General features: G+C 52.2%; 6 protein-coding genes across 6 annotated transcripts; 3 read left to right on the top strand and 3 right to left on the bottom strand.

Moving 5' to 3' along the window:
* Positions 1-200: 200 nt before the first annotated feature.
* Positions 201-773, bottom strand: LMH87_010740 (uncharacterized protein; the record flags this gene model as incomplete). Its single annotated transcript, XM_056199766.1, has 1 exon — positions 201-773. One exon carries the CDS (start codon positions 771-773, stop codon positions 201-203), a length of 573 nt encoding a protein of 190 aa, XP_056051682.1.
* A 7,179-nt stretch (positions 774-7,952) lies between these two features.
* Positions 7,953-10,902, top strand: LMH87_010739 (uncharacterized protein; the record flags this gene model as incomplete). The annotated part of the gene is made up of 2 exons (XM_056199764.1): positions 7,953-10,016; positions 10,066-10,902. The coding sequence occupies 2 exons, from the start codon at positions 7,953-7,955 to the stop codon at positions 10,900-10,902; spliced, it is 2,901 nt and encodes a 966-aa protein (XP_056051681.1).
* A 1,423-nt stretch (positions 10,903-12,325) lies between these two features.
* On the bottom strand, positions 12,326-14,031 carry LMH87_010738 (uncharacterized protein; the record flags this gene model as incomplete). Its single annotated transcript, XM_056199763.1, has 3 exons — positions 12,326-12,649; positions 12,706-13,583; positions 13,656-14,031. 3 exons carry the CDS (start codon positions 14,029-14,031, stop codon positions 12,326-12,328), a joined length of 1,578 nt encoding a protein of 525 aa, XP_056051680.1.
* A 1,197-nt stretch (positions 14,032-15,228) lies between these two features.
* On the top strand, positions 15,229-16,734 carry LMH87_010737 (uncharacterized protein; the record flags this gene model as incomplete). The annotated part of the gene is made up of 3 exons (XM_056199762.1): positions 15,229-16,499; positions 16,551-16,665; positions 16,714-16,734. The coding sequence occupies 3 exons, from the start codon at positions 15,229-15,231 to the stop codon at positions 16,732-16,734; spliced, it is 1,407 nt and encodes a 468-aa protein (XP_056051679.1).
* Positions 16,735-17,621: 887 nt separating this feature from the next.
* On the top strand, positions 17,622-17,988 carry LMH87_010736 (uncharacterized protein; the record flags this gene model as incomplete). The annotated part of the gene is made up of 3 exons (XM_056199761.1): positions 17,622-17,726; positions 17,808-17,894; positions 17,950-17,988. 3 exons carry the CDS (start codon positions 17,622-17,624, stop codon positions 17,986-17,988), a joined length of 231 nt encoding a protein of 76 aa, XP_056051678.1.
* Positions 17,989-18,136: 148 nt separating this feature from the next.
* LMH87_010735 (uncharacterized protein) lies at positions 18,137-21,272 on the bottom strand (the record flags this gene model as incomplete). The annotated part of the gene is made up of 8 exons (XM_056199760.1): positions 18,137-18,148; positions 18,202-18,205; positions 18,253-19,320; positions 19,372-19,630; positions 20,007-20,537; positions 20,626-20,824; positions 20,884-20,913; positions 20,973-21,272. 8 exons carry the CDS (start codon positions 21,270-21,272, stop codon positions 18,137-18,139), a joined length of 2,403 nt encoding a protein of 800 aa, XP_056051677.1.
* Positions 21,273-27,700: the final 6,428 nt, after the last annotated feature.

Below are 27,700 nucleotides of genomic sequence, written 5' to 3'. Positions count from 1 at the left end.
GGCCGTGCAGCAAAATCGAAAGTCTTTTTCAACGCATCATTCGGCTAGGGTGCGTGGACATGCGCCTGTAGGCACGGCCAGGCACAGCTGAAGCTGAAGCTACAGCACCTGCCTGCAGTAGCCAGGCACGATACCCCCAGCGCAGCCGGCGCGCGCACCGTTTTTACTTGCGCAAACCACCACCATGCGCGATAGAATTCTTACAGCGCGCAGCAGGCACTGTTCATTTCCTTGCGCAGCTCCGACATCTTGGCCATCTTCTTCTCCAGCAGGTACTGGTTGGTGGAGGCCAGCGACGACGCCTCCTCGCCCACGTCCTTGACGGAATACCCGGGCAGCACACTAATGTACCCTTCGTTGTCCAGCTCGTAGGGGGCCTGGAGCAGCCAGGTGCGGCAGGTGAGGGGGCCAAACTGCTCCGTGTCTTGCAGTTTGACGGCCGGCCTGCTGTCGAGGCCGATGCGCTGGCGCAGCGCCTCGTGCATCTCGGGCGTCATGTCTGCGATTTTGACGGCGGACACGGCCGTCGCCGAGCAGGTCATCTCTGTGGCCTCGTCGCAGCGGTACTCCCAGCTCACGCAGCCCATGTTGGTGATGTGGAAGACCCAGCCGAGCCGCGGCCCGATGTGGAGGTACAGCGCCCAGTGGCAGGCATTGTTGGCGCTCTGCGTGCTCAGGATAACGTAGAGGGCGTTGACGTCGAGATGCAGCTGGATTCCGGGGTCGGGTGACGTCAACTTCCGCAGCGTCTCTTGCGCCTCGGCCGCGGACATGCTGGTGCGGCCAGGTGCAGGGACGAGATGCTGCCGTGGCTCGACGGGGCAACGCAGAAACGGGGGACTTGTAGTTGTCGGCGTGATGATGGCTGCGGCGGTGGCATCAAAATAGACGTAGAGCCTGGCATCTCCTGGCTTCCCATGTCACGTCTATATTTATGCCGAGTGCGCCAGCCAGCGCCATGCAACCCCGCCACAGTGAATCAACAGACAATGCCAGCTGCTGCTCGCATCTGAGGTCGCACGAGACTGGTGAGATTGGGGCATAGGTGGAGATGGCCAATAAATAGTTCCTCGACAGCTGAAAGCTGTGTCGCCGAAGCCAGAGAGACCCTCTGCCTTGTTGGCTTACGTTACTGGACTATTGGGGGGTATCATGCCCTCTGGCGTCCCGGGAGACGGGGAAGCGGCGGATACGAGCCATGAGCACACTGACGGGAGTGCACAATGGCGGCTTTGTGGCACACGCCCCTAAATAATGGTGCGCGTGCCCTGCTGTTGCTGCTGGGCATCGACTTCGACGTGGTCTCGTTCGACAAAGGCCAGCCCAACAATGAAGCTTGCCGGGAGAGTTAATCTGGCGGGAGCGCTGCAACATTGTAGGATCAAGTCCTCGTAACTTGACAGTCACTGCAACTTAGACTTCCCCCGGCGGACAAAGAGCCGACTGGGGCCGCGGGCGGACACTTGACGCTGCGGCATCGCCGGTTGAGAGCCATGGCGGGTGCTGTGCACGGCTATCGTTTGGCACAACGCGGTGCAGACAGTGTCCCCTGCAGCACAATGATTCAATTCCGGGGTCGCACATTCGGGACATTGAAGCAATATGTACATGACCCGGACAGCATGGCAGTTGTGGCTGCAGACGGTGATGTCAGACTTGCTCCAGTGGCATCAGGCGCTGCAGCCAACTTGTGCTAGCGGGCGCCGGATCGGCATTTGGCACTACCAAAATATTAGCGGCCTTCATCTACGAACAGGCAGGCTGCTTCCGCTCTCCGCTGTAAACAGTTTTTGTTGAAGCTCGTCGATGCGATGATCAGCTCCTGTTGGGTACCGCGGCCCTTGCCTCTTGCACACAGTACGCGATAACATAGGTTGTTATCTATAACCGATGTAAAGAGGTCGAGGAGCATGTATTACCCGATATCCGATCTCATATATTTGCCCATGAAGTGAATTCCGAGCTGCTTCCCCACGGGCTGTTCTGACAACCACCCAACAGTATCGCAAGCCGTCGGCGAAGGCCTACTGCGCGCAAAACATGATTGCTCGGTATCCAAGTCTGTCGAAACCACGGCCAGCCTCCAACCCCGCGCAGCTGACCTCGTCCGTAGCCTTGCCCCATGTATGCGAGAGAATTGCATATGGAGGAATATTCGGGGTGATGCATTCCCCAGTTAGTCTCATTCCCCCAACACCGTCATATTCCAAGAGACGCATGCCGCCCAGAGAGATAGGCCGTGAGTAGCCGCATGAAGTGAATTCAGAGGAATTAGTTGTCGTGAATCCGTGGCCTCAGTCAGGGGCTGTGGCGCGGGCTCTAGCCTTGCGAGTCAAGCTGACTCGCGCCATGCCGTATTCGCTGGCTGAGGCTGTCGCATTTCATCTCCAGCCTGGTCAAGTTGTTGAATGGACAACACAAGTGCTGTGTCTTTGCTCGCAAAGCGCTTATAAGGCGCAAGTAATAAGTTTAAGTACCTCGAATAAACTCCGGGACTACTAGTGAGGAGCGCTCAGCGCATCCACAAATAGGTGAAACCGCCGCCCGAAAATGGAAGTCCGGATAGCGATTCGTTGTTCGGCAGGGAAGATCGGCCTGACAAACCCAGTACGTAAACGAGGCTGCAACTGAAGCAGTTATAATTTAGGGTGACTACACTAACAGCCAGGCCGATCGCTGTTGTGCATCCGAGGCAGGCAACACAGCATCAGGGCAGTTTCGCTACTGATCATTTTGATGCATCGAAACCAGAGTAAAGTCTGCTCACGAAGGGTGAAGGGAGTCCCTTCTTTTCCTTGCCATTGGACGCACGTTTATGTGTGCGGCATGCTTGCAAGAGCAACTCGGCGTGTTTTGCTAGCTATAGGGCCTGCAGATGGCAAGTGGTTGTGGAGTACAGTGATCAGTTCTGTACTTGATGACTCTTCAAGAACAAGGCACCCAGCGATCCATTAGAGCAACCACCTCGGCTGGCAAATACTCCGGAGAAGAATACCCCAGATCGCAGTTACATTTTCAGCTCCATTTTTAGCTCCCATAGCCCTATCACGCCGCCACCTGTCGGAGCCTCTCCCAGCGCCAACTCGACCAATGACAGCCACTCATTCTCGACGCACCTCGGCCATTCTCAAACACCAGGCTGTTTCGTTTTCGACACGCGGAATATGCCCGGCTCTGCATTCAGACTTTACGCTCCAATCAGTCTGCGCCTCGCTCCGTCTGTCAGCCGATGTCCAGTTCTGGGGATGCCTTCGATACGTGCATTGCGGGCGCCATGGTCCGGACGCCTGTACCCGTCCATGGCATCCTATGCGAGGCCAGGGGCTGGTCGTACGGCCGCATCGCTATCCATTGGCAGATACGTGCATGTTGAGAGTTTTGCAAATACGTTTTGGGTGGCCATGAAAGACGGAGCCCAAGGTTGGCTTGTACACTGTTTCATCCTCCTAGTACAGCGCTCTTGCCGCCTTGGCCGGTCGCTGGACTCTAGCACGCGAGCTGGCCTCGGTCGACTGTATTTTAATTTGTCGCTTCCTCCAGTCTTTTACAAAGCATTTTCCTTCCGCCATCACATCTCCGCAGAATCAGTGATACTGAATTCACCCTCCCTCTCATTACTGATTCGCTGCTGTTGTACGGCAACGGCGCGCGCGTACCTCCACACTCACATGGGCGGCTAAGAACGGTGATCAAAAGCCAGGTAGTGATAATTTCTACCACGCGTATCCGTTTAATATATCTGCCTCGAACTAACCATCAGTCGAAACAGAAAACTTTTCTGGACGGCCAACGCTCACTCCGGGCGCGATACCTTCCTTGTGTGCACATCTACGCTTCTGTAACCGCCACCGTTTCGAGTCGGCGTCCACGAACTATAGCGGTTTCGTCACTGAATATCCGGTCCGGAGATTTCGTCATCGAATCCTGTGATTCAGTAAACAAATTTATGCCGCACACTGATGTCTGGACAAATTTGTTATTTCTGTCCGACCTGCAAACAATTCACCACTGTACGATCGAGCCAACGACACGATGAGATGGGTGGGCGCCTACGCCAGCGCCATGGCATTTCTGGCCGCCAACGCGCAGAGCATGGTTCTCACACTCTCCGCAGTCGAAATGATAACTTCATTCGCGGTGCCGCTCAGCTGCATCTTTGCGTACAACACACCCATCAACGGATGCGATATTAGCGACTTCACCAGCGGACAGTGCTCGCCAAACTGCCAACGGGCACTGCAGCGCGTGGAAATCAACATTCGGGCATCGTGCGATACGGTCGATGCCCAGCCAAACTCGCTGATATGGGAGGCGCAGAGGGGAAATCTGGTGAATGCACTCTGTAAGAGTGAGCCGCCAAAACAGACGACGACTCGTGCACAGCCTCGGCCGACGCGCTCATCGACATCTGCGAGCTCGACCACTGTCACTATTCCGCCTTCCTTGAGTACGTCTTCAGAGACGCCTTTTTACACTCTCACGACGTCGACGACTACACTGACGTCTACATTGACGACGATACCGACAACGACACAAACGACACAAACGACGGTCAGCTCGACACCGACCGATTCAAACTCGAGTACGGAGACAGGTTCACAAACGGACACGGAAACAAGCTCTGCAGCGTCAACTTCTTCGCAAGAAACCACCACGGCTGCTGAGAGTTCTACGTCGAGCAGCAGCAGTACTTCTACAACAAAGACGGCGAAGCCCACACGGAATCCAGAAGCTGGGGCAGGAGATCCGTTTGCAAACGTCCCCAATTATTCAAGTAGACTGGGCCCATGTGTCTTGAGTCTTTTCTTAATTTTATTTGTAACTGGTCTGATGTAATTTCTATATCTGCACCCTGGTTGGAAAAGAAGCTCTCGCACGGCGTTTGGACACGGCGTTTGGACACGGCTGAAACTTGGGTTTGGGGAGACGGATATAGCTAGCGGTGTTCGTTGTAGTATCGTATGAGCGGTGCATCGTACTTGCTGAGAGCTAATACTATTTTTGTGATTTTTCCAAAATCGATCGCTGTTGTGATCGACGGCCAAAACAAACGTGTCGTTTAACAAGAAGATACCCTCGGCTTTGCAATGCAACAAACAGCTACATAAGTCACAGTTGGATTCCTGGTCGATGCTCGTACCGAGATTAATGCTCGTACTGAGATTCACGCACAGTCTTTTGCCAGTTGGCGTAACAGTACAGGAACCCGTTACACGCGGTGGTTCGGTCTAGGGTAGACTGGCATGTCGAGCAATGGCGGTCACACAGCCAACTGGCCGGGTAGCGCAATAGATGAGGGCGTTGAGGGTGCTTTGCGTCCATTTAAGCGTGATGGCTGCCGTGCTGTTGCGGTGGTTTTTGCCTCTTGACCGATAGAGTCCGCGAGACCCCAGAGCATGTGGATTTTTGTTTTAACCGGGTAAAGTGAAACATTCCCGTTCACTATAATTCATGTAGAGGACGGAGCTCTTGCTGCGGGACGACATTCATGTCGGATGCCGGTCAAAGGAAGCACTGACCCGGCCCCACTACGCCGGCCGGAAGCTGAGCGACATACGGAGCGTGCCACCACAGCGAAGGCCTCTCACTACATTTTCTTTCTAGGTGATTGGCACTGTCGGTCTGCATACGCCTGCATGAGGCCCGGGTGCGATGTCGGCGCCAAGACGAGCTGAAGAAGTTTGCCAGGCTGTCATGCCGATCATGGCGGCACGCGGGAGAGAAGAGATGATCTGGGCTCTGGTGGTGCGCCAAAATGATATTGCAGCGTGGACGTCTGGGGAGAGGAAATAACTGATCGGGATCTGCGACGAATGACCGAACCGCTGGGACGAACTGTTTTAAGTGGTGTCTCGGCCACGGCGGATTCGCCCGAGCTCCAGGGCTGGTTCGCGCGTTGGAAGTTTTGCACCCTCTGCGCAGCATGAAGGCATGAGCAGAATTCTGCACGATGAAAGTACGAACAGCAAGGAAATGAGGGCGGGCGGCGCACATGATGAGAGAAGCTGCATGGGGACATGTCGATCCGCTTGGGATGGGTGCGCCAAGCAGGTGAGGGTGGAGGCTAGGAATAAACTGGGTGTTATGTAGCCTGGGGAGGAGCTTGACCGCGGGATGGAGTTCTTGGTACTTGGCGAGACGTTGGATGCCGAGAGAAAAATCGGGATAAAATGGGTGAAGCCAAGACTACCGTTAGATGAGGGCTGATATTTAGATTTAGATGTAGATGCAGATTCATATATAAGGATGTATCCAATCGAGCAAACTACGCGATGAGGTCGCGATTCTGTGCAAAATTGTGGTAGATCCACTGCCCGGAGCAGAATAAGCATAAAGTTGGCGCAGCGGAGCAAAGTTGGTGGCGGGTTCGTACTGGATAGTACCGAGTCGGCGACGCCATGAAAATTTATTCCTTTTCCGCGGGGGTCAACTGAGGATTCTTGCATTGAGCTAGCTACTCAGTGCGCTAGCCGAGCGGCGAAAAGCGGGAGAAGCATTAGTCGTGTAGCAAGCAGCAAGCAGCAAGCAGGCGGCAGGTCCTGGCCTGGGAATATAATGTATTGCAATATGTGACGTCCATGTGGTGGAGGGTGCTACAGCGGCTGCAGTGCAGTAGTTGTGCGTCAGCGGACAAGGCTGCGGCTGTGTCTCTGGGAGTGAGACAACGAGGCCACGCAGACGACGACGGGTAAGGAATCTGCAACAGGCCGACGATGACAATGATCGAGTACCAGCACAGTCATGGTGCTCCGTAGCAGAAAGTCTATTCAATACTGGTAATGCGACAGTGAGACGTGAGCAGCCAAGATGTGCTAGCTGGGGATACGATGGCCACAGTTCAGTCGAGACCAAGCCTGCCGGCGATGCAAGCACTGTAATTACGGGGGGCCCAGTGGAAGCCTCAGCGAATAACAGCGGCAATAATGGATGATGAGTCTGCTGGAACAAGGGCCTGCGTTGGAGCTGTGGAGACGCTGGCCCCGCCGGAGATGCTGGAACAAGGACCGCTGTGGCTCCTCGCTGACGCAACTGTTTGGCTGTGAGCTGCGCTAGTGGCTAGGTAGCTGCTGCAACTGCTGCAGTTGTCTCTTCCAGGCACCGAAGCGGGACCACTTCTTTTGAACAACCATGTTGATTCTGATTGGCATGCCACTTTCTCTTCTCGAATGGCAACATTTTATTTTATTTTTATTTTTCCTTCTATTTTCTCTCTCGATATTCTTGGCACGGCTAATTCCTCCTCTTCCCTCTCCAACACTTCCTTTCAATACGATACCCAGATGTATTCATAACTCAATCAACCATTTCCCTTGAGCAAACTCCTCTCACCCTTCCGATCCTCCGGTCCTAACGACCCTGGCGCGTCGCCGGTCCTCGGCACGTCATCCTCCAAAACCTCTCTCTTCGCGCCATCATCACACACCCAACACACGCCGCCCACCGCCCCTCAAGCCTCGATTTCGCCGCCACCAAAAAATTATCTTTTTCCCCCGTCTCCACCAGTCAGCGCTTTTTGGCTTGGCTGCAATCTCGACCTAGTTTTCCATCTCTTCCCTTGTTCCTCCGGCTGTCGCCCCGATTTGATCTTCTTCCTCTTCTTCTTCTCCTCCTTCACATCTTTCATTGTTTTCCGCAGTTTTGGGTATATACACAAATCGAGGCTTCTTCGCCACGACTCGGTTTCACTCCCCCTCCGACTCGGCCTCTTTCTCGTCGCATGTCTCCCGCGAACTGCCCCGTTGGCTCTCGTTCTGTTGACTGGGGTGCTCTGGCCAAGCCCTTTTGCTCGACTACCTGATTCGCGACGCGCATTCTCTGCTCTGCTTCCGCGACGGCCGTCTAGTCCTTGCTCGAAACACGACAAATTCAATCGCTCATTGGATCGCATCTTTACCGTCGACTCATCCTCCCCGCGACGCGGCTGCCCACGACGGCGCCCATATCCCGCCACCATGGCCTGGGAACACCTCGACATCACCAAGCCGCACTTGGTCTACATCATCCTCGGCGGCTTCACCTCCCTCTTCATGCTCTGCTCCTCCTTCATCAAGGAGCGCATGTACATTGGCGAGGCCACCGTCGCCACCCTCTGCGGCGTCATCTTCGGTCCCCATGCCGCCAACCTCATCAACCCCAACGAATGGGGCTCCGTCGACATTGTCACCGTTGAATTCTCCCGCATCGTCCTCGTCGTCCAGTGCTTCGCCGTCGGCGTCGAACTGCCCAAGTACTACATGGAGCGCCACTGGAAGTCCGTCATCTTCCTCCTCCTCCCCGTCATGACCGTCGGCTGGCTCATGACCTCCCTCTTCATCTGGTGGATGGTCCCCGTCCTCTCCTGGCTCGAATCTCTCGTCGTCGCCGCCTGCGTCACCGCCACCGATCCCGTTCTCGCTTCCTCCGTTGTTGGCAAGGGTAAGTTCGCCAAGCGCGTCCCGAAGCATCTCCGAGATCTCCTCTCCGCCGAGTCCGGCTGCAACGACGGCATGGCCTTTCCCTTCATCTACCTCGCACTCTACCTCATCCAGTACCACCGCGACGCAGGCGAGGTCACTTTTCACTTCATTGTCTACGTCATCCTCTACGAATGCATCTTTGGTGCCGTCTTCGGTTTCATGATTGGCTACATTGCTCGCCATGGCATCCGTTTTGCCGAAAAGTACGACCTCATCGACCGCGAGAGTTTTCTCGTCTTCTACTTTGTCGTTGCCCTCTTTTGCGCCGGCTCGGGTAGCATCCTTGGCGTCGACGACTTGCTCGTCGGTTTCGCCGCCGGTGTCGGCTTCTCCAACGACGGTTGGTTCGGCGAAAAGACCGAGGAGTCCCACGTGTCCAACGTTATTGATTTGCTGATAAATTTGGCCTATTTTGTCTACTTTGGCACCATCATTCCCTGGGAGCAGTACAACTCTGGCTACTTTGGCCTCACCGCCTGGCGCCTCGTCGTTATTGCCATTTTTGTCCTGCTCTTCCGCCGCATTCCCATCATGCTCGCTCTAAAACCTCTAATACCCGACGTGCGAAATTGGCGAGAGGCGCTATTCGCTGGCCATTTCGGCCCGATTGGCGTCGGCGCCATCTTTGTCGCCATTCTCGCCCGCGCCGAGCTCGAACACGGGGAACCCGTCCCCCTGTCGCAGATGCCAGATCCGGACTCGGAAAACTATGCGTTAATCTACCTCGTCTGGCCCATTGTGACTTTCCTCGTCATCTCCTCTATCCTGATTCACGGCTCTTCCGTCGCCGTATTCACCCTCGGCAAGCGCATCAACACACTGTCTCTCACCATGTCCTACACTGCCGCCCCCGAGGATGGCCCTTCTTGGATGAACCGACTGCCCCGAATCTCGTCGCAATCTCGCTCCCAGGCCAAGACCATGTCCGAAGCCTCTTTCGATCTCAAGGATCCCCAGTATCCCGCCGGTACTCTCGCGCCGCCCGGTGGCTTCCTCCGTCGCCAGAAAGAGGAGGACCAGAGCCGACCCGGCAGCCGCACCTCCTCCCTCGTCTCTCGCAAGCGGAAGCACAAGAAGTGGGACGACGGCATTGGTCCCGGTGGCCCCGTCTCCCAATCGGCCATTTTCCCCAACCGACAGTCCATGTCTCCCACTGATGAGCAGGCCAACACTAGTCAGCCCACCACCGACTCGACTCTCAACGACAACAACGAGAAGTCAGAGCAGCTCCACGATGAGCGCGACCACCATGACGCCGACGAGAGCCCCAACTCTCCGCAACGCGTCAACATTTACGAAGAAGGCCACCATCTCGTTTTCGAAGACCAGCAGGGTGAAGTCATTGACTCGGTCGAACTGGATGCCGTTCCGAGCCCCGAGAAGGAGTCTCCCGCGGAACCCGGCCCCTCTGCTCAGTCTGGAGAAGATGCAGGCTGGTCGCTGGGTGGTTTGCGTCGCCGCTTCAACGACATGTACAGCCAAGAGGTCGAGAAGCGCAAAGACAAATCAAAGCAGCCTCGAAGCCACGAACCTGCTCACGCTTACCAGTTTGGTAACCAGGTATGTGCATGGCCATGTCCAATCCCCTATTTGAAGCTAACCTTCGTAGATTATTGTCGAAGACGCAGACGGCGAAGTTGTCAAGACATTCCAGCTCCCATCGTCCAAATCCAGCCAAGAATCTAGTGCCGTGTTAGGCTCGAGTCTCAAGTATCTCGGCCTCGGCGCACTGGCACGACAGAACGAAAAGAACCCTCAGGCCGCCGCTGAAGAGGGCAAGGCTGGGGAAGACGAGCCCGCACCCGTTCGACCCAGGTGGACTGCCGTCCGTCGCATGACTGGCACCGCGCCCGGCAAAAAGACGGAAAGCACCGACGACGACCACAATATTCGCTTCACCATTGGCGGCGTTGGTCGACGCATGAACAAGGAGGACTTTATCAAGGAGGTGCAGAAGCTGGACACCAGTACGCGCAAAGACGTTGCCGAGCAGTCAACCGCCTCCCGGCCGATCAAGGAAGTTGCCAAACGCAACCCCAAGTTTGTGCCGCCCACGACCCGCCCCAGCGTGCCGCAGATTGTCGAGACGCGCGCCGACAGCAGTGACCGCTCGAAGCCCTCGGAAGAATCAAGCACCCGCGGTCGTCCCGCAGTCAAGGAGACGCGGCCTTCACCGTCACCGCTCCCGAAGAGCGAGCAAGACGACCAGCGCGAGACGCCCGTCGAAAGACGCCGCCGTCTCGCCGTCCTCAGCCAGCAAGGCGAACGCAGCGGCAGCACGGCCGCCCAAGGCGATGCCGGCGAGACACCGGCGGAGCGACGCCGTCGCGAGGCTGCCCTCGGCATGGGCGACAGCGACGCCGACAGCGACTCGGACGACGAAGGTGGCGAGCGCGTGCCGCCCGCGCGTCGCGGGATTCGCTTTGCCGAGCCGAGCAGACGTTGATGATGTTGATGTTGACGACTAGCCATGTTGCCAAGTCTATATACTCATATTCATTTTTTTACCAGCGAAACATGCATGTTTAACTTTTATTACTTTACGGCGCGGCATACATATACTGCATATACTAGATTTCTGAAATGTTATTTCATGTTTCTATATTACTTGATCTTTTTTTGGCAAGCTAATTTTATGATTTGCATGGCATTTTCCTCTGTGTGGGCGTCTTTGATGTACATGTGCTTGTAACGATCTAGAATATTAATAACACTAGTGACGACGAGCATTGAACAACCATGCTTGAGGTGACACAGGAACGGGGCTTATCCCGGCCTTTGCACTGTGCAGGCTTCCCTTGCTGCTGTAATCACCGGTTCTGTGTTTTCATATTGACCCGTTTTACTTGAACAACGTATTGCTAAGCTCAATAGAAGGAGTATAGATGTTCTTGCTGATGACAGGGTTTCTTTCCCCATGGCCAGCATCCCGTCTATGCTGCCACCCTCGGTTTCCCGGGGGGAGAAAGCATGTCCCGCCATTGATTCCTGCATTATTCACAAGGCACGAGACCATCCCGTTCGGACAGGCTGCAGATCAGGTACTCTCTACTCTGCAGTCCGATGCCAAACCTATCGCGAATAATGGATGCCTCGTGCGCCGGATATTGTGCGGGAGTCTGACAAGACCGCTTGCCGTTGTATGTGACCCGGTCGTCGAGCCAAGTCGTATCCACGCCCGCGGCGCGGTACTTTTTGACCTCCCTTCCACAGAAAGATATGCTCTGAGCGGTTCGGGGGTGATCAAGGACAGTGTCGCAGACATCTAGATCATAACCATTCTCTTGTGCTAGCTTGTCCACTTTGTATTTTGTAAATAGTGCTACCGCTTCAGAAATAAACTCTGCATTCATTTCAAATGAGAAGGGCGTCTTGTAGTTGACCTTGCGAAGCAGGCTCTCAATCTCAGGCCATGGCCGACAGGTGACCATCATTCACCCAAGACTCAGCGCCATATTTCCGACTTGCAAAGTCCAGCAGCCTGTCTACATCCGTTCTGCACCCGTCGAGAGCATTAATCATCAGGTAGATAGGTCCGAGGCCAGTTCCTGTATCATGCTGAGAAATGTCTCTTTCAGAACAATTCGCGCATTATGGCTATCAAAGGAATTCTTGTCGCTTTCATTGAACTGGGACTAAATGCTGAAATGCCTCTGCGTTCGTATACCCTTCATGTACAGGCAAGCATCATTTCTTGTCAAGAACCCTTGACGACCGGGGAGCAGTACATTTTCTTATGCCGTACGACAGGAGAAAAGTGTATGGAAAGAGTGGATTTGTTCTAAATATCTAATTATGATTATGATGCTTTTCTCTATATCGCAACTTCCATTCCGCGGCCTTTTTTCCCCAGCTTGAAGTTGTTATTCTCAAATGTGCACTGCATACTTGCTTTTCTCCCTGATATTCGGCCCGTAAACATATAGCAAGTACGGCACGACAGCCATGACCGCGCTTATGGACCCCAGAATCGTCAAAGTGTACGGCACTCCGAGAGACTGGTAAATTGGGCCGCCAGCAACGGTAACGCCGCCAGCAACCACGTATCTCGTAAGTACTAGAAACCCGAGCGCCGAAGCCGAGAATGTGCCGTAAGCATCGATGAGATACATGTATGAAACGATGAAGATCGTGGTGATGCCAAAGCCAAAAAGAACGGAAGCAATCAGTGGAGACCAAATCGAGATATGTGACTAGAACAAGATCATGGTCAGTATTTCCGCATCTAATTGGTGTTGATACAACTTACCTTGCTGGTCCAGCCCATCCAGAAGAGGCTGATTGGCACTGCAACTGCGCCCCCAAGCATTGTGTACCATAGCCGAATCTCTGGGACAATGGTGGACGATGGGCTTTGCGAACAGGCCTTTGCAGTCCAGGAGTACACAACCGGCACCAGGCCAACCACGAGAAAATTGCCTACGAGCATACCAGCCCAGCAGATGCTCGTTAGACCCTCAGATAAGCTGTAAGTCTCACCAAACACATAGGTATAGCCCTCCAAAAACGTAAACAGCACAATGTAGATGATGGTCAAGTAGAGAGATATCAGAATGAGGATCGGCTCCGAGTAAAACATGGCAAAGGGCCGACAAACAGCCACTTTCAGACGCTGCCCAAGATTCTCCCGCTTCAGTTCGATCGGCGCGCGATACCGCTCATCGCCCGTTTCCTTGCGGAGGATCGACGCTTTCCAGTAGAGAATCATGTTCCCGTACGTCTCGGGCTGGAACAGGAGCACGGCGACCAGGACCGCGCCGCCCAGGATGAGCATGATCCACTCCAGCCAGCGCCAGCCGAGTGTGCTTGGTATGTAGGCCCCGATGAGCTGACCGACCATGGGCCCGACAAACGCGGGTATCGCGTAGAGCGGAAAGGCCCAGGTCTTTTCGAGCGGACTCCACAGGTCGGCCACGGTGCCGCCGGCGCAGCTGAGAGGCGTGGATGCGAAGAAGCCGGAGATGAAGCGAAAGACCAAGTGGCTTGCGAGGTTGGGCGCGAGGCCAGATGCCATGATGAAGATGAGATACAAGAGCATGGTTGTCGAGTAGATGGCGTTGCGACCGAAGGTCTCGGAGAAGGGCCCGGAGAGCAGGGATCCGCAGCCGAAGCCGATTAGAAAAAGACCTGTTATTTGCGCGACAAAAGTCAATTTTACTGTTGCGCGTTTCGAACGATAGTGGAGAGATGGTGGCTTACCTGTGGCCAGCGAGCCAACGACTTCGGATACGTGGAAATACTGGCTGTACTCGCGCACACCACACGCATCAATAGCGGACGCGGCCGTGACGGCGAGGGCAATCAGCGAGACGAGCAGCGTCATGCAGATCTTGCTCCCTGTGCTTTGGTTGACTGGGTTCAATGGATCGTCGGGTCCGTCCCAGCCCACGACAATGACATTGTCGGCAGCGGTCGGTTCTGTAGCAGTGGACTGGCCGAGGACGCCGCGATTGGACTCTGGCTCTGCATCCGGGGGCAGCGCTGCTATGTCGGATAAGCTGGCACCGTCCTTTTCCTGCGGTAGATGCCGGTGGACAGATTGCCGAACTCGTTGATACTGGAAATAGGCCTCCATTGCGTCCTCGAGGGAATGCGAGAAGTTGACGGCAAAGTTGAAATGTAACCAGCAATAAGAAGAGAGAAACAGGCCTACGGATGGTATTATATATATTACACTAGAGTGATTGATACGCAAGTGTCCCATTTTTATGATGCAAAAATAAAAGTAGTTGTATCAATGTGCTGTTGGGCTGGGTCATATTCAGATCGGAAATCAACGGACCTAACTTTACTGGGCATCTCCGATCAAAGTAATCCCGATCACGGCCGCCGCGCTCCGAGCGACGAGGTAAATGCCCGGCTCTCGCTCGGTATATTTGATGTTTAATTATGAGCAAATATGCTTATCGAAATTGTCCTAATGGAAGGAACAAGTCACTGCTTATCATCGTCCTTCCTTTCTGACCATGTTCTAAGTTGACTGGCTGAGTTCGGCGTGACCCGATCAGGATGCTATACTCGAAACTATGGTGAACTTAAGAGTCGTATCGCGAAACTCCAATAAAGCTATGCAGTCCTTCCATGACTCACTTTTTCGAAACCAGAGCCTTTAAAATGAATTACAATAAAAAAAAGCCTCGATATCGCGGTCTCCGAAGTCGCCAGTCCCACCGTGAATCGTCGTTAGATCCGCTTTTGACTTTTCTCCGATCAGCGCTCACCACAAACTCCGATGGCAGCCTAGGCTCTCACCTTTCTCCGACGAGACAATTACACATCCCGGACTTGGTCTCGGAAACGACAACAAGCTTATTGATAAGAAAGACAAATGCACGATCGCGGATCTGCAGGTAACGCGCCCTTGCAGCGAGCTGCAAGCTCCCAGCGCCGAAAGCGCCGACCTGTGAGCTGCGACGAGTGTCGCCGATCCAAGCTGAAATGCGATCGCCAACAGCCCTGCGGCGCATGTACGCGTCGCGGCCGAGAAGGCGACTGTGGCTACGGATCTTCTTCTTCCAGCACGCCCACTTCAGCATACTCTACTCAGAATGCATCGATTCGGCGGGCGCCCCGAGCGGCAAACGGGCTGGGCGGCGCATCGGATGTCGTCGGGTCGAGGCAGAACTCGGTCAATGTGCCGCCATTGCAGCTAGGAGCGACACCAGCAACGGACCGGACATCTTTACATGCACAATGGGAAACTGTCCTAGAGAGACCGACCCCGGAATATGAGGCTCATGATACGTTTTCGCCACTGTCTATTGCGCCGCGCATGTCTCTCGAGGAAATCATTGACAACCTGCCTCCACGATCCTGCTGCGACTACCTCATCTCGCACTTCTTCAACTACATATTCCCACTCTTTCCGATCCTCCACGGACCGACGTTCCAAAAACAGTACCGGGCGTTCCTGCAAAGCCCCCACGACACGGATCTGTCCTGGCTAGCACTACTCTTCTCACTGTGCTCGCTCGCGCTAAGCACCATGGACGAGAGCGATCCTCGGCTGTCGTCCTTTTCGTCGGAAGAGTCCGCGGGGCCTTCTGTGACCGTGTCTGCCTCGCGTCGTCTTCTCCAGACGGCCATGGCGTGTCTCTTACGGGATGACTTTTTTGTGCGGCACAAATTTAGCACGTTTGAGGCGCTGCTCATGGTCATTTACAGCTTTTCACACAATGAAACGGTGCATCAGGGGTGGGCGTTGCTCGGCATGGCGCTGAATATCGGCATTGCGCTGCGATGCAACATGGACAAGAACCTTGGCCCCGTCGAGACGGAAAGGCGGCGACGATGCTGGGCTGGCCTGCTGACGCTGCACACGTACCAGGGCATATTATTCCGCGACGTGGATTTCTCCTATCTGCTGACCATCAAAGCGTCGCTGCCAGCAGATGTCAACGATGGAGACATTACCGAGCAGGGTGTCGCGCAGCCGTGCGTGGGCGGCGGGTATACGCAAATGTCGGTCATGATGTGCAAGGTTCGGCTGTTTCGGCTCTCGACGCACATCTGCCAGCACATATCAGGGCCTTCACAACTAGACCCAAACATGCTGCACAAGTTTGACGCCGCCATCGCCGCCGAGCAGGCTCACTGGGATGCGACGTTCATGGTGGACGGCTCTCCGAGCGTGTTGGACTCTACAAGCTACGCGTACTGGTGCGTCTTGCAAACATACGCGCACCATCTATATCTCCTCATACATCGGCCCTTCCATCACTCCAAGACTTCTTCCTTTCGTCCAGCCTCGCGGGCAAGATGTATTAGCTCCAGCGGGGAGCTGCTATCGATGCACCGGCAGATATACGAGAAGCCGCTGCTCCGGAATTATCTCTGGCTGCTGAGCGGGGTGACGAGTCTGAAGGCGCTGCATGCGGCTGTGGCACTGAATTCTTGCCTCCAAGACCCGTTGTCGACACATGATCGGGACCTCGAGCTAGACACTTGCCGCGAGGAGATTGAGGGCCTGACGCGCCGAATGCAGGCACTTTCCGGGCGAAGTAACATTTGTGCTCGGGCGCATAGAATACTTGCCCATTTACAGTTTGTTTGTCCGATGCGCTGGGGAAATACTTTGGCTAATTCCTCGATCAGGACACAGGCAAGTGCTGGAAACGCCGCACCAAGGAGCCCAGGCTTCCAGTTTGACAGCTTGCTGGAAGACTGGGCTCAGATGAAGGAATGGATTGACACTGATATGATTTGTTGGGTATGATCCGCGAAGTACCTGTTTACCATGAAGCTAATACTCTTTAAGGAGTCTGGAGTGAAGCTTTGACAAATTCGGGATTTTCCCTGACGGGCAACAGGGGGATTTGAACGCAGTGCCATAAGCCGCCGAATCCCGGGGTCCAATCAGCATGATTGATGTCAATTTCAAACTTCCAAAAGTAGTATGGTTAACATCCATTTATCAAGATCTACCTTGAAAGATGGCAAATAATTGAGAACTTGTTTTCATTATAGTAGTTAATGACAGCTTACGCGCGTATTTAGTACCTGTAATACAGTGCACACTGTAGCACTGGCCGACGGAGATGCTCGCGTGCTAACCATGGCATGGGTTGCCAGTGAATAACTACTAGCCTGCGAGATTCACTGTTTATTAGTCGCCGCTAGTGAGCTAGCTACTGGAACAGTGGCCGAAACAATGAGGCAAGAGGTCCGCTGTTGCGCGCATGCACTGGAGTGGGCGGCAGCAATACTTCAAATGGTAAAAACACTGGTGTTTATACCTTTTTCCATTTGGGTATGCATATTACGTACCTTTCATTGCCCAATTTCGTTCATCTGGTTCTGTTCCCTTGAGCTTTCCATTAATGCAGCCTGCTTGCCTGTGGCGCCAACGCTGAAGGCGACCACTATGGCGCCCCGGGGGCATGGATTACGCCGCCCGCTCAGTCTAACAATTGCAAGCTATGTCTCTAAACAGCTGTTTGGGGGTTACGTACCTACCTAGGTAGTGGCAGCAGGTACTCGTTAACTAGGTACCTACAATCCACTGTAGGTAGTGCCGCGTTGTTAGGTACGCAAGGTGCATCTACTTGGGTCAATGCCAATGGCTTGTAGTCACAGACGTTTATTAGTGATGCCTACACCGCCTAGAAGTTTTAAGGCGGCGGCGGCGCTAAGACGGGGGGCAAAATCACCAAATAGGCAATTACAATGAAACTGAAAGGGAAAAAAAAGATCTCCGTGCGAAGCGATGGTGCGGAAATGAAATACCCCAACTGCAAGCAGGAATGTGCCGTCTCGAGAATGCAGTATTATGTGAGCATCCCTCGTTAATAGGTAAACGGCTCCTGGACAGTCGACTAACCAAGGGTGTGCTGACGTGGTACGCTAATGAAGGGAGCAAATGACAATTTAAGGCTTGCGAGAGAAGATCTATCTACCTCAATTCGCGTGGACACAAGGGAAATCGACCGGCCTCAAAAGGTACAAGTATATCGAAAAAATGCAAGAAATTCTCATCCTCACCAAGAGAAAGCAGATTGGCAACTTTCTCAGCTTGACACGAACTCGCCAATAGTTGCCGTAAGGTTGATTTTGCCTCGAGTCTGCTTTGTGTAGTCGTATCTGCACGACCTAATGTATCACAAATCAGGGAGTCAAGATACCTGGCTCTCGCCATGCATTCCTCTGGCCATAAGCCACTACTCTGGTCTGTGAAGCATAATTCAACAGCCTCTCTTTACTATAGTTAGTTACACCAAACGCAGCGCTCATGCTCAGGTTCACTCACTTTGCTTCGCTAGTTCGCCCTAGCTGGAAGAGCAGTAGCGCGACAGCGTACGCTGCGTCACGAGAGACCCATGCTGATTTGCTAAGAGTGTTGACTCGGCAGCGATAAACGTTTCCAAAAACCTCTAGTGCTTCTTCAAGCTGCCCAGCCCAGAAAACACATGCCCCGAAGCAGAATGTGAATCGTGTGTGGTCGTTCGCATCGCCGTCTGCGGTATCGATCAGCTGTACTGCTTGCGAGCTTTGTTGCAGTGCCTCTTTGATTCGGCCTTGTCCAAGATGAGTCCAGGCTAGGTTGTTCCGCGATTCGGCAAATTCGAATGGGGGGACATGCTGCGCTTTTGAGAGCGTATCTTTGAGACTCAATGAACGTCTGAGCAAGTCTTCCGCTTCAGCATAGCGGTGCATATTTATCATCTGGCAGGCAACATCGTTGTAGGCATTAGAAAGAAGAAGATCGCTCCAAAATCGCTCCTCGGCGGTCAAATTCATCCAAGAATGCTCCTCCCGAAGCTGCAGCACTGTGCTAATATAGGCCATTGCCGTCTGAGCGCCACTCAGACCAGCATTCCTCGACAACAGTCCCCACTGTATTGTCATAGCAGTGGCTTCAAGCTTCAGAATCTCGTTGATAGGTGGCTTGGAAACTTGCAGGGTGTTACTAGGGGACTCTAAGTTGCCAGCGCGAAGTTTATGGCAGATGTCTGCCGACGTTGCCAGCAGGGCGATGGCTGATTCAGCAATGTTGATCTCATATAGGTAGTTCCCGGCACTCGCAAGTAATGTGGCGAAAGAAATATCGGCTCGAATTGGATTTTCTGCCTGGGTGGACGAGACGTAAACCTTGTGCAGCTGGATGACATGGCCAATGGCCTTGCTGTAAGACCCCCATTCTCGAGTCATGGGCGTCATATACTCGGATAATGGAGGAAACACCTTTACTATGAGAGCGACGGCTTGATGGAATACCTTTTGCTGCGCTGTAATGTCTTCTTTGAGATCCATGAGCATCTTCCACTGGATCTGTCGATGAAGTCGGTACAATGTAGGCCCGGGATCAGACTCGTGGATCTCAATCAGATGACGAGCTACAAGTTGACTTCTGATCTCGCGACGAAATCTACATCAATCAGCATCAATAGTTCCTTAAGATATACTTGCGCAACGTTACCTTGGCTTGTTCTGGTATCCCAGGAAGCTTAGTGAATGTTCTTCTAGATCCGAGCATACAATCTCCTCTAAGATTCCGACCGGCGACAGCATGCTCATAATACGGAGAACATTCCTAGCAGCAGGGTTCAGTCTGCTCAGAGACATGTTGAAAGCAGTGTGGATCGGTCGCTGGTATTGGAATGTGGCTGATTCGGGGCTAATATTCTCGATGATGTTGTTGCTGTTTGTCCACGACTCCCTGAGATCATCCAAAGTTTCTGAAAGACTGAGACTCGAATCGACTATATGGCCGGCGACTCCAACAAGAAGTAATGGAAGGCCTTGCACTTCCGCTGACAGTCGACAACAGAGACTATCCGCTGATCTGGAGGAAGCCTGGCTCTCAGGAAGGTAGTAGCGCAGGAGTTTTGACCCCTGTTCCATTGTTAATGGTCGAAGAAACAATTGCGATCTTGCCCGATGCCCCATCTCCCGGTCTTGTGTTGTAAGAATGACAGACCCGTGACTGCAAGGAGGCCAATACCGATCGATGAGATTTCCCGCCTCCACGTTATCGAAGATAAGCAACCAAAATGCATATGCAAAGAGTGTTAGTACTTTTGAGTAAATACGCTGCTATTGTATCGTACGTACTCTGGCAGAGCCACGAGCGAGCCTCCTCAACAAGCAGCGAGAGGTCAGCGGACCTCTGGGTGGCGGATGGGGTGCCGACACTTCTTGAAATACCCGAGAATGCTTCCGCTAGGCCAGTCTCACTTTGCGCTGGCACCCAGAAGATGAACTGAAATTTTTCTTTATAGCGAAATGCAGCCTCAAGTGCTGTCTGAGTCTTGCCGACGCCAGGCATCCCATGGATGGCACATGACCTCTGTTCTTCCGCACTTGGGCAGACAAACGCATAAAGCTGGCTGATTTCATTCGCAGCCTCAAAGAAACGTGGATTACGCGACCAAGGGACGGAGAAAGCACCGTCGGATTGTCTCGGAGTTATTTTCATCTCAGGCAGCATATGATGCAGTTCTCGCAGCGCGGCGGTAGTCGAGAGCGCATATGCCAGGGTTGCCTCGTCCTCGAAGTCCTTGGTCGCCGACTGTATCTTGCCTAGGACCGAGTCGAACTTGGCTTTCAGTGAACCAAACTTGATGAAACTCAATACCATGTGATCTAGGTCGCCACGACAACAGGCATTAGTAAACTCCTCTTGAGTTGTAGGCCTCCGAGGAAAGTGGGGAATTTTGATCAGATTACTCACAGAAGACACTATGCTTAAAGAAAATGACCGCAGAGATTGCAAAGTCTAAATAAGCGAGGTATATTGTATGCAAGGCTTGTTGGAGACGAGTTCGTCGAGGAAAAAGCTCCATGTACTCTTCAAAGCGAGGCATTGCCCTGTGCAATTGATCATACATATCCAGAATTCGGTCCAAAGTGTGCGAAAATGCCGAAGCAGCCTAAAGATTGGCGATAAATTAGCGAGGGCATAGCTCTAATGCGATGACCAACCACTTACATCCAGGACCACGGTCAGTGTTCCCCAAACCTGTGTATTGCATGTCAATTACAACCGATCTTTTGTTACATGGCGACCATAAAACGAACGAGACATGAGATTTCCGGGTTGGTTTGACAAAAGATCCCTATTGCGATACTGAAAGTGCGAAGATGCTGGAATAGAGGTCGGAGTTTATGCAGTCGCCGAGTGCTTTTCCTGGCCCCCTGCCGCGCTTGGAACGATTCGAGGAATCTCTGAGCATCATTGTAGGAGTTGAAAGTATTTCTGACCACTAAACCTCGCAGCTTATGTTTGTCGAGTTTTTGGAAAGCCGAAGTGGCCGCCTGTGCCCAAGTAGCTGATACTACGCTCGCGGTGGTCGGAGACGAAGCAGACGCCTTGCCCATGAGGAAAAATAGCTGGCCCAGATTGAGTACTGCGGTCAAAATGTACCGTGGTCAAAATGACGATAAAATATGGAATATAATACTGGACAAGGCGGGAGTACTAATAAGGAGCTGCAATCAGGAAAAGAGGTGTGGTAACTCCGCCTAGTAGCTGAGCTTATCCTTGAAGACACCTCTTTGTCTACCCTCCACTAACCATTGGTAATTAGACACTTCGGCTATGAATGGGACTGGGCACAGCGCGCCGTATTTAGTTGCTACCCCGCAACCCACCATCTCGATCGCGGGAACTACTGTGTTACAAACGCAAAGAAGCCTGGCCGGCGGAACGGCGGCCAGCGGAAGTGACGCAACTGCTAGGAAGCCCGATTAGGAAAGAGGGGCAGTGTCACGTGACTGCTCACCTTGATCAGTCTGCTCAGCCTGCTCAGCACTGAGCACACTGAGCAAGGAGAGCATCACCGAGCAATAGAGATTGGTTCTAGTATATTAAGGAGCCCAAAGGCCACAGCTAGTCTAGATAGTTTAGATCTCTATTGATCAATCTAAGCAATAGTTTCACTATTGAGAGTTCTACTCTTAACGACCGTTTATCGCCTACTGCTCAAGATCGTGCTACCCTGTAGCCTCAGCCTGACTCACTTCCTAAGAAACAGACCTACTGTGACTTAGTAAATAAGCCATCGTTACATTTTGATCAATCCTGTTCAGTGAGTTACCCTGAAACCTTGAGCAGCTAACATGTCTACCGCAAGCGGAAGAACCACCAACCCTGGAATGGAGATCCAGCAACTCATGGCCAAGATTGCCGAGCTCGAGAAGCAGAACCGAAGCCTTCTCTCTCGTACCAATGCCCTCCATGAAACCATGGAACAACATGAGAACCAAATTGCTGCCTCCGGGATGCCTGAAAGGGCCCAGGCAAACAAACCCAAGTTTCCCAAACCCGAACCATTCGATGGTTACAAGGGAGATGTGAGGAACTTCCTCACCCAAGCCCAGGCTTACCTCCGAGTCAATGACAAAACACTCAACACTGCTGAGGACAGAATCCTCTGCATCGGAAACCTCTTGACCGGAAAAGCAATGGAATGGTGGGAGCCTACGCTGCGGGCATACCTAAAGCACGGCGCTGAAGCCGGTGCAGACGTTGTCCACGTCTTTTCGGATTACGAAACCTTTGAGGACCGACTCCTTAGTGCTTTCGGAAACCCCGATGAACATAAGGAAGCTACTCGACAGCTTACTCGTCTCCGACAAACCGGATCCGCCGCTCACTATGCAAGAGAGTTCAAACGGATCGCGGCCAAGCTCAACTGGGGACAGGAAGCTTTGATCGAAATCTTCTACCAAGGCCTCAAAGAAGAAGTTAAAGACGACATCTACCGAGAAGAACGACCCGAGCTGCTCGACACTTTCATCGAGACAGTCATTAAAGCGGACAACCGACTCTATGAACGACGTCAAGAAAAGACGGGTGGACGAAAATTTAACAACTATGCAAGGTTCAACAAACCCAATACAAGCAAAAACCGACGAACCTCCACTGCGTATGGACACCACGCCGGACCAATGGAACTTGACGCCGCACATAAAGAGAAGGGGAAGACTTGCTACAATTGTGGTAAGACCGGACATTTCGCGAACAAATGTCACGCCCCCAAAAAGAAACAATGGAAGCCCGTTGGAGAAGGACGAAAACTCCACGCGGCCAACCGCGAAGATTTGCCTACTCGAAACCTTAGTATGGCAAACAGCGAAGAATACGTCTCTGACACTGAACGATACCTGGAAGCGGACGAACACCGCTCAGTAGACGACACCAGTTCGGACGAAGACTGGGACTTCGGAACCCAGCCGGTACCTGAGGAAGAAGATTGGGAACACGGCACTCAGCCACCAGCATATACAACCAGGCTCGACCTGACCGACGCTTTCACGTGTGTTCCATACCCTCAAGGACCTAGCAACCTCGTCAGTGCACTATCAATGGAAGAAGGGGACCCCGAACCTACAGCCGTCGTGATCCATGGCACGGATATCACAGATCCCGCGATGCTCGTTGAATTACTATACCGACCCATCGGAATGAGTACCGCCTATATCCGACGAAACCCTGTCGTAAGCATATCACACAGGGAACACGCCATGATTTCATGGGCCTCTTGCCCACACCACGGATGCCAGAGACACCTCTGGAAGAAACTTGAATACAGATGGTTCCCCAAGCCACAGCACACGGGCCAAGGACCCTTTTTGGAGACAGACCTCCGACACTGGAAAATTTGGAGAAGAACCTCCAACACGTTGCTTCTCAAGAAGAACGACGACGCAACTTACTATGTTGAGGACGAAAACGCATACACTATCCGAGCCATGACCTCACGTTATGAGGATGGAGGAAACCGTGTAATGACGAGAAACTCGCCTAGTCCGAGTTCGATCAACATAGCCGGCAAGCAAACAGAACGCTGCCCAAGCTCCGAACAATCGGAAGATTACCACCGACAATTACGAAAGAAGGAACGCGAACAAAAGAGGAATTCGGGAAAAGACAGCCGTCGCTGCAAGTAAGACCGACTCTTCGACGGAGATCTGACAGGTCTCTATGTACTGCAGACATCGGCAGTACCGCACACCTTATGATTACCATGAAGATCATGGGAAGAAAGATCCAGGCAATGATCGATAGCGGAGCACAAGGAAACTTTATCTCGCCGAATCTCGTCAACAAATTACGATTGCCTTGGAATATGAAAGACGAGCCCTACCGACTCACGACTGTGGAAGGACATGCAGTAAAATTCGGCCAAGGAGTAGTCGATATGGAAGTAGCGCAACTTCCGATCGATATACAAGGCACGAAACACCATGTTACCTTGGACATCACAGTGATCTCAAAACACGATGTTATACTAGGGATACCCTGGTTGCGAGCGAGCAATCCCCGAGTCAACTGGAGAACAGGCCAACTCCAATGGGATCCACCAGGATGCGATTACGACAATGAGAGCGGCTCACAAGGAGCACCTCAATCGAATCAAGACAGGCCTCTAGGAATATATGTGATCGCCAGAGAGCCCAAAGCTAGTACAACGGAGATTCCCGAGGAATACTCAAAGTACAGCAAGCTGTTCAGCGGAGAGCTAGAAACAGGACTACCGGAGCATTCACGCTGGGACCACGAGATCAAGCTCCAGCCCGGTACTGAACCAACGTTCAACAAGATATATCCCCAGAACCCTGCACAAGACAAAGCTCTTAAGGAGTATCTGGACGAGATGCTACAAAAGGGATACATACGACCATCAGAATCCCCAGCAGGATACCCAATCCTATGGGTACCAAAGAAAAACGGAAAGCTACGACCATGCATCGACTATCGGCAACTTAACAAGATCACAATCAAGAACCGATATCCGTTACCACTCATTGCGGAGATACGAGACAAGCTTGGACAAGCCAAGTGGTTTACCACCCTCGACCTAAAAGGAGCTTACAATCTGATTCGTATGGCTAAAGGTCACGAGTGGAAAACCGCCTTTCGAACCACGAGAGGACATTTCGAGTATCTTGTGATGCCATTCGGCCTCACCAACGCACCCGCAACATTCCAAACCATGATCGACAATGTTTTACGGAAACAGCTCGACAAATTCGTTGTTGTCTATCTTGACGACATCCTCATATTCTCCAACACACTTGAGGAACACAAGAAACATGTACATGAAGTACTACAGACGCTACAAGACAACCAGCTCCTCGTTGAAGTAGCTAAGAGCAAATTCCATCAACACAAAGTCGAGTTCCTAGGATACGAAATTACACCAGGACAAATCAGGATGAGTCCATCCAAAATCGAAGATGTTCGGAACTGGCCCACGCCAACCAACATCAGAGAAGTAAGAGGATTCCTCGGATTCGCAAACTTCTATCGACGCTTCATCCGCGGATTCGGAGAAATCACCATTCCTCTTACCAACCTCACGAAGAAGGATAACGAATTCCAATGGACAGACAAGGAAGCCGACGCCTTCCAGAAACTAAAAGAGAAAATCCTAGATGAGCCAGTTCTACTTACAGCCGACCCCGACAAACCATTCGAAGTTGAAACCGACGCTTCAGACTACGCACTCGGCGGACAACTTGGACAACGAGACAACGAAGACCGACTTCACCCAGTCGCATTCTTCTCAAAGAAACTCCACGGACCAGAATTGAACTACGGCATACACGATAAAGAACTTATGGCTATTATCGAAGCCTTCAAGGAATGGAAGCATTACCTAAAAGGAGCGAATCATAAGATCAAGGTCTACACCGACCACAAGAACCTAACCTCCTTTACGACTACGAAAGATCTGAACAAACGACAGATCAGATGGTACGAAACCCTCACAGACTATGATTTCGAAATCATATATCGCAAAGGATCCGAAAACGGAAGAGCAGACGCGCTCAGCCGAAGAGAGGATTTGAAGACAGAACAGCAAGTGGACAATGCACCCTTGCTACGCCAAACCAAGGACGGGAACCTTGTACTAGGCACCCGAGAAATCAACATGACTTGGCAAGTACAACCAGATGACATCTGGCTGCGAAGAATCAAGTCAAGAATCCAAGGAGACCGTCTAACCGACACTTGGAGATCGACCCCATTTCTCACACGGAAAGAAAATGACTACTTTTACAACGATCGACTATACGTCCCAGCTGTATTACAAAAACAGCTTGTGGAAGAAATACACGCACACCCGCTACATGGACACCAAGGTGTTGCAAAAACAATTAGTCGACTACGAAGATCATATGACTTCCCTGAGAGCAGGAAGATTGTGCAAGAAATTATCAGAAAATGCGACGTTTGCAACAAAGCAAAGTCAGCACGACATGCACCTTACGGCGAACTACAACCGATATCACCACCTGAAAGAGCATGGCAAACTGTTACCATGGACTTCATCGTCAAGCTACCAAAGTCCAAAGAACCCATGACAGGAGTACACTACGACAGTATCCTGGTCATTGTCGATAAACTCACAAAGTATGCCTACTATATTCCTTACATGGAATCTAGCGACACCAAAGACTTGGCGTACATGTTTTTCAAAACAGTTATCGCTCAACACGGATTACCAACAAAACTTATATCGGATCGCGACAAATTGTTCACATCAAACTTCTGGAAATGCCTCATGGAGACAATGAAGATCAAGCAAAGCTTATCTACGGCATTCCACCCACAGTCAGATGGTCAGACTGAGATTCTGAACCAAGTACTGGAACAATACCTACGAAGCTATGTCAACCACCAACAAGATGATTGGGTAGAGTGGCTACCACTCGCACAATGGGCTTACAATAGCTCCGAAATCGACAACATGAAGATGTCACCATTCAAAGCGAATTACGGATTCGACCCTGTGATCGCAACACACGCGACACGGAATGTCAACGCACCAGCAGCTACAGCACATGCAGCAACAATCACGGAAATACAAAAACAACTGCAACAAGAATGGATATTTTTACAAAACCGTATGAAACACTATGCGGACAAAAAGAGATTGCCAGCGCCAATCCTAGAGGAGGGACATAAAGTCTACCTCATACGCAAAAACATCAAAACAAAGCGACCCAGCGACAAACTCGACTGGAAGAAAATCGGACCATTCCTTATCAAACGAAAAATATCGAACACCAACTACGAACTATCATTACCCGATGGAATGAGAATCCATCCCATATTCCATATCTCATTACTGGAAAAAGCACCAGATGACATCACAGTCACTACAGACATTGTTGTGGAAAACAACGACGAATACGAAATTGAGAAAGTACTCAGAGCACGAGGAAACCACAAAAAACGCGAATATCTCATTAAATGGAAGGAATACCCTAACTCCGAGAACACCTGGGAACCAATCAAGAACCTGTCTGGCTGCTCGGAACTGCTTGCGCAGTTCCACCGAAAAGCAGAGACTCATCCCACATCCAGTTAGGATCCTCCAAAGCAATCATAGACCCAGGAGGCTCGTCTAGGCTGTCCAAAGCCAGCGCCTCCTGACGAAGCATACGAGACTGCGTCTCTGTGAAATGATCCAGCTTGGACGCGATGTTGATTTCCTCCTGTTGTGCCTGAGCCAAGGCGGAGTATGCCGCCGCAGCAGCGGCTGCAAGACGGCCAACCTCCTGACGCTTGCGCTGCGCCTCCTGACGAAGACGCTCCTTCTGTGATTCGATATGGTCGAACTCCTCGGTCGAGAAGTTACCATCGCAGTGAGGGGTTTGCTTCTTCAGACAAGCCGAACATTTCGTGTACCCCTTCAGAACAAAACAAAGAGAGTTCCTCTCCCGACAAGGTGTACATCGACCCATGTCGAAAAGTTGAAGGCCGACTTTTTCAATTCGAGAAATAAGATCGT

Source organism: Akanthomyces muscarius, chromosome 4, assembly GCF_028009165.1.
Source record: "Akanthomyces muscarius strain Ve6 chromosome 4, whole genome shotgun sequence".
NCBI lineage: Eukaryota > Fungi > Ascomycota > Sordariomycetes > Hypocreales > Cordycipitaceae > Akanthomyces > Akanthomyces muscarius.
The sequence above is the reverse complement of the archived record's forward strand: the minus strand, read 5'-3'. Positions and strand labels throughout refer to the sequence as shown.